General features: G+C 40.9%; 1 protein-coding gene across 1 annotated transcript in view; it reads right to left on the bottom strand.

Annotated features, from left to right (window-relative positions):
• The window catches only part of mast3a (microtubule associated serine/threonine kinase 3a), a 276,511-nt gene that overhangs the window by 212,944 nt on the left and 50,859 nt on the right, over positions 1-12,708 (bottom strand). Inside the window, exon 2 of the mRNA XM_084328022.1 lies at positions 2,896-2,927. Coding sequence (XP_084184148.1) covers positions 2,896-2,927 — 32 coding nt within the window. The remainder of the gene's footprint in view (positions 1-2,895; positions 2,928-12,708) is intronic.

The following is a 12,708-nucleotide window of genomic DNA, read 5'->3' as shown; positions in this document are numbered from 1 at the left end:
GTTCACTCTCTTTAAAAACATGTTCTAGAGGAAACTGAATAATCGCACCGCAAATATAAACACAATGAGACAGGAACATAAATTAATAGATTTCCATCCAAGGAAAATAACAGATGGTACTGTGTCTATATCCATGGAATACACATGTTGGGACACACTTTCCACTGGTCTGGTGGTGGTTTTGAGGGAAGGTAGGTACACAGGGACACTAGCCTCCTACCATAAGTAGTTAGTAGTTCTCAATGTGGGGTCCCTAAGGGGTCCTTGTGGGGGTTCCAGGAGGTTTATTATACCGATTATGAGTTCCACACTTTTGAAGTTTGGCCGATACTAATTATTATTCCAATCCATTAGTTTTACTAAACTGGACAAAACAAGATATATATACTGTATATATATATATATATATATATATATATATATATATATATATATATATATATATATATATAAGATATACAGCAATCCATTTTTCACCATTAGAGAAACAACAACAACGTCACATCAGTTTCTCTTCATATCAGACGTCCTACAAAAATATCTATCCGTGTCGCCCTTCCTCTCTTATCTTGCCAGGGAGGACATTATGCCTCCATCTCTCTCCCTCTCTCCCCTCTCCCCTGCAGGGCTCTTGTAAAACCCATCCGGGCAGTGAGACTGCATTTACTTCTAGGCAGGCCTAAAGACAAGTTACAGCTTCAGAAAGGTGTCTGCCAACTCCCACCAAAGTGCCAAGTAATTGTCTGTTGCGGTGACAAACTGCAAGCATTACGCAAGAGCCGACGACACGAACACCACCAGGCCGGTCTGGTGCCGTACCGAACAACATGATGATATACAGTGGTGCCGTACCGAACAACATGATGATATACAGTGGTGCCGTACCGAACAACATGATGATATACAGTGGTGCCGTACCGAACAACATGATGATATACAGTGGTGCCGTACCGAACAACATGATGATATACAGTGGTGCCGTACCGAACAACATGATGATATACAGTGGTGCAGACCAGGCTGCAGAAACAAATTAGTGGGGGGGCATAACATTTTCTCGGGGGGGCACAATGGTTTTTCAACACAGGTTCCCTTTTATACGTTTCAGCTGGGACAGCGGTGCTGTGGCTTGCTTGGCGCTGCCCACGGTGCTGAACTAAACAGCAGAGAGGCAATTGAAAAATCAAATTTCTCTCTATCTTAAGAACTTTCACTTATACAAAAACAGACTGAAGGGATATATATAACAGACCTGCTGGGGCAGCGGACTGAGAGCAGGGGACACAAACAGGCTGGATAAGATGGTCAAGAAGGCCAGTAGCGTGGTTGGGGTGGAGCTGGACTCTAGCAAGGGTGGCGGAGAGGAGGAGCCTTGCTAAGCTCCAGGCCATCAGGGAAAACCCCTCCCACCCACTATACACAGACTTGGCTGACAGGAGGAGCATGTTATAGGCTCACACTACCTAAATGCAGCACTGAATCGCACAGGAAGTCCTTCATTCCGACAGCCATCAAACTATACAATGCATCACTGTGCCTCACTGCATCACTGAGCACAGAGTGACAATTACCATCTTCCTGGACTCTTACTTTTTAAACAGCACTGTGCAATATTACACCTACTGTAGACTTCAGTATATTTTTACTGTATTTATTTACTGTATCTTTTATTCTATTTCATTTTATTCTATTCTTAGGCCATTTGTTTTGTTATTCTTATTTGTGACTTGTTCTGTCTAAATGTTTAATGTTGAGTGATTTGCAGTGTCAAATTTCCCTCAGGATAATACATTTCTATTCTATTCTATTCTATATCTTTGAAAAGTCTCCATTTATTCAACACTTCTGAATTCACTGACAAACTGAACTGAACTGACAAAAATAACTGACAAAATTCCTCCACAGGCTACTCACCATCATAAGTAGAGCGGCAAGCGGCGTTTGGGGACAGAGTGAAATCTTCTTAAAACACTGCTCCTCCACTCATTCCTGAACTTTTTTGTTAAGTCCTTCTCAAATGCCAACTGAATTAAATTGGCCTTAGTTGCGTCGATGAAGCATACTAAGGCGATGTTCTGTAAAGACGTTCTTGAGGGTAGAAAACGAATTCTCACAGAGTGCCGTGCTAGCTTCAGTAGTGTTGTTGTTGACATCAGTGCCCACTAGGGCTGTCCCCGACTAAGGATTTGGATAGTTTACTTTGATTAAAAAAAAAAAAAAAACGTTTTTTTTTTTTTTTGCCAGGGTGGGCACAGCTGACTCAGTGGGCGGGCCCGGCCCCCTAATGCCCGCCCATGGCGCCGGGACTGCAGTGGTGCCGTACCGAACAACATGATGATATACAGTGGTGCCGTACCGAACAACATGATGATATACAGTGGTGCCGTACCGAACAACATGATGATATACAGTGGTGCCGTACCGAACAACATGATGATATACAGTGGTGCCGTACCGAACAACATGATGATATACAGTGGTGCCGTACCGAACAACATGATGATATACAGTGGTGCCGTACCGAACAACATGATGATATACAGTGGTGCAGTGCTGGGCAACCGCGGTCAAACGGCGTTTGGGCTTCGAAGTGCGCGCATCCTATTATTATGCAAAGTCTAGGTGATAAGTGCCTAGACTTTGCATAATAATAGGATACCGTTTGGCCTCCGCCCATATTATGACTGCACCCCTGATGATATACTGTATAATATTATTGTAAATCTTTTAGGCAATTATTATTGTATAGTTGATTACCATTCATGCCAATCAAAACTTTCATTTAACTAAATATAGAGAAAGGGGGAGACACAACAAGCAACTGAAAAAGGGGAGGCACAAAGGAGAGAGAGAGAGGGTGAGAGACATCTCTATCAGTGTCGTAATATTACTTACACATTTCCTCTGCGTGGAAGACTCAGCTCTTTCTGAAATAGAAGAATGGAAGGAAACATTAGACTAATTCTAACCAGCATATAAAAATATATATAAAAAATTCATAATAATCATCCCCAACAGAGGCCTCCATGTTGGAAGAGACAATGCTATGTGTTGATGTATGAGAAATATAAATAATTTGGAGTCTTATTACTGGATCTTGTAAACAAGTCACAGTGGAACACATCATCAAGAGAACTACACAAGTAGTCTGTGCAAGGACTCTATTGTTTTATTTCTTACCGGTATTTACAATTTTATTTGTTTGTCATCTTGCTTTCTTGATAAATGAAATGAGATCTTTGTGTCCTCTGGGCTTCCTACCCCTCCTGCATATATTCATTGTATGCATGTGGAAATACATAAATAAAGAAATATAAATACAATTCCCTATGGAGAATGAATAGAGTATTGATGACATCACAGGTTCAACAGGTTTCTGGCTTTAAGGAGAGAATTGTTCATGTTCACAAATATTGATTGGACTCTCCTGCCATAGAAATAAGACATTTTTGAAGCGAGCACTGGAGTGGTATTTCTCCTGATGTAATTTAATTTACCCTTAAGCAGATTCAAAAGGTGAGAGAAAACCATTACATTTTCATCTATATCCCATGTCATATTATTTATTCGGTAGGCAGCTCTCCTGGCTGCAATTCACTGCACCAGGGCTACTGCAGGCCTACTGCACAACAGGCAAAACATTTCCTCAAAAACAGACATTTAATTTTTACTCTGAAATGACATATTTTGGGGGGGGGGGGGGGGGAATAGTTTTGCCCCATCTCTGATTGAATGACAGCCAGGCGAGCTAGAGCCAAATTGAGCACCCAGAAAAACAAAACAACTTAAAAAGAATACGCCAACATTTTGGGCAATTAGCTTACCGTCTTCTCCAGAGAGAGACAAGAAGATAGATACCAGTTTCCTCTCTGTGCGTTCAGTAGAAAGCTATCTGGCTGCACGTTAGCCTAGCTTAGCACAATGAATGGAAGCGGACAGTGCCGGTTAGCCTAGGCATTGTCCAACTAACACCTCTCCCGAAGGCTAACCGGCGCTGTCCGCTTCCATTCATTGTGCTAAGCTAGGCTAACAGCTTTCTACTGAACGCACAGAGAGGAAACTGGACTGGTATGCATCTTGTCTCTCCCTGGAGAAGATTGTAAACGAATTCCCCAAAATGTTGGCATGTTCCTAACACTTTGAGTGCCACGGACGCGTTGTCGTTAGTTCATGCCGCCAGTTGAATGCCAGCAACGCTATATGGCGTTGGTTTGTATTTCATCAATCGAGCCTCACGCTAGTGTTGCAGACTTTCTCTGAGCTCCATTGGGAAAATACCGCCCCCTATCGTCTCTCCCTGTGTAACTGCACCCCATTGGTTTAGACTGAAGGGGGGGGGGGGTCCAGCATGCGTGTATACTTTCCGCAACGGAGTTCGGTTTCCGGGTTCCTCCGATTGGCCGCGACCCCCACGTGACCCGCCTCCCTTATCGCTGCCGCTCGCCGCTGTGTTGCAGCGCAGAGCGCTCGCTTCCTGAGTCGCGAAACGCGCCACTCTGCTGTCAAGAAACGCGATGTTGGTAACTCATCTTAATGTGCTGCTTATGCAGTTATCAGCTGTTCAAGAAACGCAGTCATCTTAATATGCTGCTTATGCACCACATCTAAACATGTAAAATATTTAAACAACCATTAAGCAGTGTTGGGCGTGTTACTCAGGAAGTATAGGAGTTGTGGAAAGCAGGATGAGAGAGCGTAGATTTCAGTGTGTATCATTTAATCATTTATCATTTAACATTTGAAAGGCATACATTGTTGTCATACAGAAGTACAGAATACTTTGATACAAAATGCTTCTTACTGTTACGCTCCAGACTGTGCTAGACAAGATAAGTATGAAATAAAATAGTATAGCATGTAAAATAGAAGTAAAAATAGAGGTCACAGTGTTCAGTATAGACATATGTACAATGTTCGATGCAGAATAGAAGTAACTGAGTTACCATACAATATACAATATACTATGCAATGTACTAATATACAATACTATATAGTGCAAAGCAGAAATGGGATGAGGTACAATTTAGGTACAATTTACAGTAAGGTGTACGAGTTGTAGTGCAAATCCTTTACCAATAAATATAAAGTGTGTTTAGGTGATCTAAAGTGTGGAGAGTGGGTGCTGCAGTGTGTTGTTTGTTTCATTCTGATTTAATTACTGGACTGTCATTATTGTCATTATTATTTCTGTTATTGTCCTGTGATTCATCGTTGATTATTACCGTTACTGTATTGTTTATCTTGTTTCATGTAAAAAAAGGGAAAATAAAAAACATTTGTTAAAAAAAAAAACATACTCAACCTCTACCGTCTTTAACTATGAATGAACACAACACTAACTTACACAGACCGTGACGCCAACCTCTACTGTCTTTAACTATGAATGAACACAACACTAACTTACACTGACGCCAACCTCTACTGTCTTTAACTAGATGACTGCACAAGCGCACGCAATGTGAAAAGCGACAATATTATTAAACAGCAGCGAGCAAAGCGTAAGTCTCAGGAAGCGAGCGTCAAATTGAAAAGCGAAAGTCAAGTCCACGGAGCGGGCGATAGGGGGGCGGGTCACGTGGGGGTCGCGGCCACTCAGAGGAACCCGGAAACCGAAATCCGTTGCGGAAAGTATACACGCGTCCAGCCTCCTCATGTTACTTCTCCGGCGAGGCATCTGAAGAGACCCAAGTGATCGCCGAGCCGGAAAACGTGTGGAATACATATTTACAGTACCCAACGCTGAATCAATAAACGCGATCGATATTTGGAATGGCGATCAGGAATTGGAATAATCTTTTTGGAGAACATCTGATCTGAGGTAAGCAATTTATTTTACCAGTCTTGGGGTAATCGGATCTGTTTTGACCTATATATCAGCGTGTGCCCCATGTGTGTGTGTGTGTGTGTGTGCGCGCTGATCAGGAAATGAGAATATATTTTTCAGATCGATTATATAGCGTGCATAAGTACACATATACTATCGATAATCTAGCGTTTATTTGAAAACGATTCATAAATAGGCAGAAAAATTATAACGTTTTTGTGTATGCCAGAATATTCCAGTAAAGGGCGTTTATCACGGAATCTATATATTTTCCTGAAAAACGAGGGCTTTTCAAAATGCTATAAAACGGAAATGAACAGATTAAAAAACAATCCGTTTCGACAATGTTGACTGCAAACAAGTCATTGATAAACGACGGGCAGATTAGACACATAGCCATAATTTAAAACAGAGATTATGCGTTCACAACGCTATCATTGAAGTGGGTGCTGGCATCCAACCACGTTTTACCATGTTAACAAGTGGCAACCAAAGTTAAAGGGGAACATAACCACCAAAAAACAATGCAGATTTATTTCCCACATAAACATTTAAAATATATATGTTTTAGTCCAGCAGTGATGTCATCAGGTACATTTAATCCTTGTGTTAATTATAGCTCAGTGAAATGATAAGGTAGCAGTCTCTATAAATGGTGCATTTGGTAAATGGTGCATTTATAAAGCGCTTTTTATCCAAACTGCTTTACAATTTGTTCCTCACATTTTACCCATTCACTCACATTCACACACCGATTGCAGAGGCAACCATGCAAGGAGCAGTTAGGGGTTAAGTGTCTTGCTCAAGGACACTTCGACACACTGCCCGGGAGGAGCGGGAATCAAACCGGGAACCTTCTGATTACCAGACGACTGCTCTACCTCCCGAGCCACTGCCGCACCTATAAGACAAAGTATTGCTATTGTTTCATCTACATCATTTCATGGTTCTGTAATTAACACAACACAAGGATTCATTGACCCCCATGACATCACTGGTGGCCATATTCAAACTCAATTAACTGTCAAACTAAATGAATGTGTGCAAAACTGTTTAGAGATTATGTGCAAATTAAATCAGCATTGTTTTTTTTGTGAAGTGCCCCTTTAATTTGTAGTCCAGTTGGCTATAGTGGGAATAGATTAGCATGATGCCAAATAACAGAAAAACAGCGCCTAGGTTAAAAAATGAATAAATAATTGTATTTCATTATTAGAATTACAGGAGAATAGCGACCACATCACAGTGGCTCAGGAGGTTGAGCAGTTGGCAGGTTGGCTCCTTGCATGGTTGCTTCTGCCGTCGGTGTGTGAATGTGTGAGTGAATGGGTAGAATGTGAGGAACAAATTGTAAAGCACTTAGGATAAAAGCGCTACATAAATGCAGCCATTTACATGGTCAGCAACATTGCTTTGATGTGCAAAATATCTACAGTTTCTCTTACATGAGTTATTGTTCAGTGGGCAACAAAAGGTTAATTTCCACATCAGAGAGTCTGTGGAAACATATTCTTTCCTGACATGGAAAAAAAACTGCAAAAAGTGATGAGCTTCGTAGTTATTTTATCTTGTGTTTATACTTGTCAAGCTTGTATCAAGATAAGACACAAATCTGGGTATTTGGGTACATGTACCTTGTCCGTTTATACCACACATGCACAAGTTTATAGCAGAACCTTTATAGCAGAACCTTATAAATGCTTAAGTGTTTACTCACTTGAAGGAGTATAAAAAAAGGTTTGTTGCTATTCTTTGTTTGCCGTTTTGTACTTGTGTCTTGATTTTATAGTCAACCTGTCTTATGCTGTTATTTGAACTTGTAAAGCATGCTGGCCATTGTAATTAAGGCGCTATATAAATATAATTTGATTTGATTAGATGGTTCTGGGAAAAGTGTCAAATAGAACAAAAAAAGGAACAGTTTATGTCCCTTTGCAGTGTTTGCTAAAATCAATAGCTGAACAAGAAATCAAATGCAGTCCATTTACAATGTTCATGTTGTCAAGTTGAAACAGTCTATAGAACTGTATAGGCTAACAAACACCACAAACACCAACTATTTGACCTTCATATTCCCATGTTTCAAAATAGTTAAGTCTAATCATCATCATTTACTGGTTTCTAGATATTTCACTTGTTTCACAATAGCAATTTTTTTAAGTTCTCCCATGTCCAGTCTATCCACTTGTGAATTACGACTTGTGTATCAACTGAGCGGCCACATCCTGTTATATAAGGAATAATTGTGTGTAAAACAAGTGTAGATAATTCTTATGAATCAACTGGTGGCCACAGAGTAATATTGCATTATTGTTATTGCTGTTATTAATATATATATATATATATATATATATAATACATAACTGATCAAATATACCACCATTCTATTACTACTACTAATACTAATAATAATGTCTTGGATTTATATAGCGGCTTTCAAGAGACCCATACTATTACTATGTTCTACTCTATTATTACCATTTCTATAATTATGTATTTTCCTGCCCGTACCTGTACCTGTACCCCCCCCCCCCCCCCCCCCCTGAGAGATCACCCTACAGACAGCTAAGTACATCCTTACTTAACCTGAGAGATCACTGTGGTGAAAACCAGATTTCATAGATTATATATCGTAGACAGATCTTATGATCAAAATAGGTTTAATAGTAAAACAATTAATACAAATACATGTGGGTTCAAATGAGCTTTGGCTGAGGAGTGCTCTCCCCTGGCCAGCTAGGAGACACTCTGAAGAAGAGGCGGAGACAATGGACCTGTCTCAAACCCTGCCCCTTTTCTTGATCCTCCAATCACAACTGTCGCTTACCTCGGACAAACCAAGTTTGTCCGAGGTAAGCGACAGTTGTGATTGGAGGATCAAGAAAAGAGGGCAGGGTTTGAGACAGGTCCATTGATCTTAAGTATAGAGGGCTGGGGGTTGTAGCCCTTAGCCTCTCAGTTAGGTGTGAATGAATCTATTGTTTCGGACCAAAAGGGATTCTCTGCCTCTTTTCCACTGCATGGTACTGTACCTACCTACTCGACTCGAATCTACTCTACTCTACTCTACTCTACTCGCTTTTGGTACCTGGTAATTTGTTCGTTTTCCACTGCAGGTAGTACCCGCCATCAATGTAGCTGGTCGTCATATAGTGAGGGCGCTGTGATGTCAACCTGGGTTCCATCCTAGAGGCAAATCCTAGAGGCAAATCTTTTCCTGTGACAAGATGGCATCCAATCAAAAAATCAACCAACGAACAAGATTCTTGTACCGGATCTCCTCTCTGGTAAACAAAAATACCCTGAAGACTAACAGGAGCACTCATTCAAGGGTACTACGACTATGCTTGCACCCAGTGGTGCAGTCGTAATATGGGAACTGGTAACAAGCCACGTGCACGCGCGCGCGGGTGGGTACGGGCATGCGCACAGAACAGATTTTTTTTTATTTTTATTTTTTTTCACTACCCACCTTCAAAACCGCTCTGAATAGCACCTACGGGAGGCTGCAATTCGAAACTGGCCCCCGTAAATGTCTGAACCCCCCTCCCACCCACCCGCCCCCTCCTATGTGTTCCCTCCCCCTTGTATTTACTGTTAGGATCTGTTTAACAGTACTGTATATTTGCATATCTTGTATGTCACAAATGTAACAGTACTGTATATCTGTATGTCATGTATGTCAAATGTCATGATTAGATGATTAGATTACATTTTTATATCTGTATATATGTTGTGTATGTCATAAATGTCATTATGAATTGAATGGGGGACCCTGATGTAAACAAGACGAAAGTCTTTCTCTGGTCTGCATCCCCTGTGTATTGAGTTTTAGTCGAGTAGAGTAGAGTCGAGCAGTGGTGCAGTCGTAATATGGGAACTGGTAACACGCCACGCCACGTGCACGCGGGTACGTGCATGCGCACAGAACAGTTTTTTTTTTTTTTTTTTTGAAATAGAGAAGCTGAAAAAGGTAGCAGGATGTAGCCTTCAATATATATAAAGAAATTATATTGTCAACAGATATGGTTGAAAAACAAACAATGTTTTAAATGTAATAGTAGTTACAATTTCTATTGAATCAACTTAAACTAGAAAAGTAAATACAAACTAAATTAACAATGTAAGTTACATTGTTAATTTAGTTTGTATTTACTTTTAGCTTAAGTTAATTCAATTAAAGAAATTGTTTTACACACAAACACAAAAGCAAATTAAAATAATCAGACAACTTGTGTTTACTTGAAGTTTGTGTGCATGACTCCTAGTGCACAGCAAGGGAGGTTTGGTGATGAACCTGTGGTGCGCTCACACCCACTCGCGCGCGCAGTTATACACACACGCACACACACACACACACACGCGCATATACGCAAGTGCAATCTTTCTATCATACACGCTGTTCTTGCTCTCTATTGTGTGAATGTGCGCGCGCGAGAGCAATTGGAAAGCTGGCGCGCAGCACAGCAGACGCTTGATTCAATCATAAGCAGGTAGACCCCCATCACGAATTCCGAGCCACATTAGTATTAGGGGTGGGACGATACATCGATCCAGATCGATACATCGATGTAATTATCAACAATCGAATCGGATCGATGCGATGTAATAAGATCGATTCATATCGATACTCTTATTTTGAAAATCCTGTGGCGAGTCTCATATCCGCCCAAGAACAACAGCAGTAGCTCCGTGTGTGTAGATGTTACAGCATAGCATTCTCCCTTTCTGTGTGTGTGTGTGTGCGCGCGTCTTTGGAAAGACCAGATGAGGTCAGAGGAGTTTGATGTTTAAATGTTATTTAAACATAAACAATATAATACATAATAAATGTAGGCCTATACATGATCATGCAACATCAACAAATTGTTGTAGGAACTGTTTGGGAGAGGGAGGGTGTGAGTTTTGAGTTCCAAAAAATGTAGCTTAAAGTTTAAAGCTCAATATATAAAAACGTGGCACTTTACAGTGAACAGGAGGTCTATTTGTATTAAAAACAATAGATTGATTTTCCTTTAAATGTCTGGAAGAGCTCAAAAATACAAATGTCAAATGATATTTTCATTACCTTTTTTTTGTTGATCTAAATGTTACTGATTGTGTTAAATGGGCATATGATATCATCTCATATCGATCGCAGGCACCTGAATCTAATCGTATCGTATTGTATCGTGAGAGACTTTGTGATATCGGCAAATATCGTATCGTTGTCCAAAGAATCGATATCGTATCGTATCATGATGAAACTGGTGATTCCCACCCCTAATTAGTATTCACCTCCACTGCAGTCACACAGAATGAAGGGGGAGATGCATTCAGATAGCCAACACCCAGACACCTAGTCTACCTGCGCTTTTTGTTATGTAAAACGGTGGCCGCCGGGTACTTAGTCACAACGAATGGATACAGCGCATTTGTGTGTGCGCGTACACGCGAGTACACATCCGTGCGCGATCGCGCGTACTTAGTTCTGCCTCAGTGATCTAATAACACGGCGTGTAACCGCGTGTGTGCACGACTGCACCCCTGGAGTCGAGTAGAGTCGGTACCATGCAGTGGAAAAGAGGCATAACATCACCCTACAGACAGCTAAGTAGATCTTTACTTATTAACCTGAGAGATCACACTACAGACAGCTAAGTAGATCCTTATTAGGCTTGGGCAGTATGACGGTATACCAGGGTATTTCCAAATCCCGTCGGTATGATTTTCAATACCATGACGTCACAGACTGTGCACCAAATCACAGATGAGTTTCCTTGACATGGAGTTTTAACACTTTAAGGACCAGCCACGAGTTTATACGGGTTTCGGTGCCATGCGTTGTTGACCAGAGGCACGTATATAGCCGTGGTATTTGTTATTGCTGTTATTCCATTTTAATAACCGGCTCAAGGTCCCCGACCGGCTCTGCAGATCTACCCTAGTCTGTGAAATCGAGAACATGCAATACCGGCCAGATCCTCTTAGGGGCGCCATCGCTCCACTGCAGTATGCACTGTGGGCGAATGTAAAAAAAAAATTAAAATCTTCCAATGGAGTATTATTGTAGCCGGATCCTGAACCAGCACAATGTACTGTGGATCACGTTTCGAATCGCAGATTTCACCATGGAATAATGGGATTTATCATCAGCCAATGGACATATCGATCTACCAGATGCCGATCGATAACGGGGAAATGCTGGGGGGGTATCCCACGGGCTCACGGTAAGACCTTTTTCACCTAAATTACAGCCGGATCGGAGCTTGCTGTGACACGCAAGCAGCCGATCAGTGAATGTGGCTAGTTACACAGACACTGTTATTGGTAATCAATAATACTAAATGACGTCCCCCGCCCCCCCCTTTCATGCATACATGCTTTGAGACAGCCCGGATCATATGCAGTTTGAGTTATTTCTTTAGCATATGTAAAACGGAAATGCCGTTGAATATAACGTTAGCAGCGATTAGCCATTTATCTAGCCTCCCAGAAAATATGAGACAAAATCTGCTATATTGCTTATATTCACGACGCTATAAAATGACAACCTATCGATGCATTTTTTTTTCTTTAAGCCATTTTGAAGGGACGGTTTATGAACTCAATTGACAATGAGAATGGACAGATAGCAACAATACTATAAAGTATAGATATAGTTGTACAAAAAGACACCGGTCTGTTGACAAACCCTGGTCCTCAACCACTATATTAGACGGGTCCCATCGGTCGCCAATGTGTTAACAGGGACGGCATTGGTTTTGCATTTTATTTTTTTATTATTTTTTAAACATAACATAAAATTAGACATACAAGCATTAACAGTAAACATCCAATGAAATCACCATTTAAATAAATGTAGTATACAAGATATACACCTAATACTTGCTATCTAATACCCT

This window comes from Notolepis coatsorum (assembly GCF_963971535.1).
Source record: "Notolepis coatsorum genome assembly, chromosome: 13".
In the NCBI taxonomy this organism is placed as follows: Eukaryota; Metazoa; Chordata; class Actinopteri; order Aulopiformes; family Paralepididae; genus Notolepis; species Notolepis coatsorum.
Note: the sequence above shows the minus strand (reverse complement) of the source record. Positions and strands in the feature narration are given on the sequence as shown.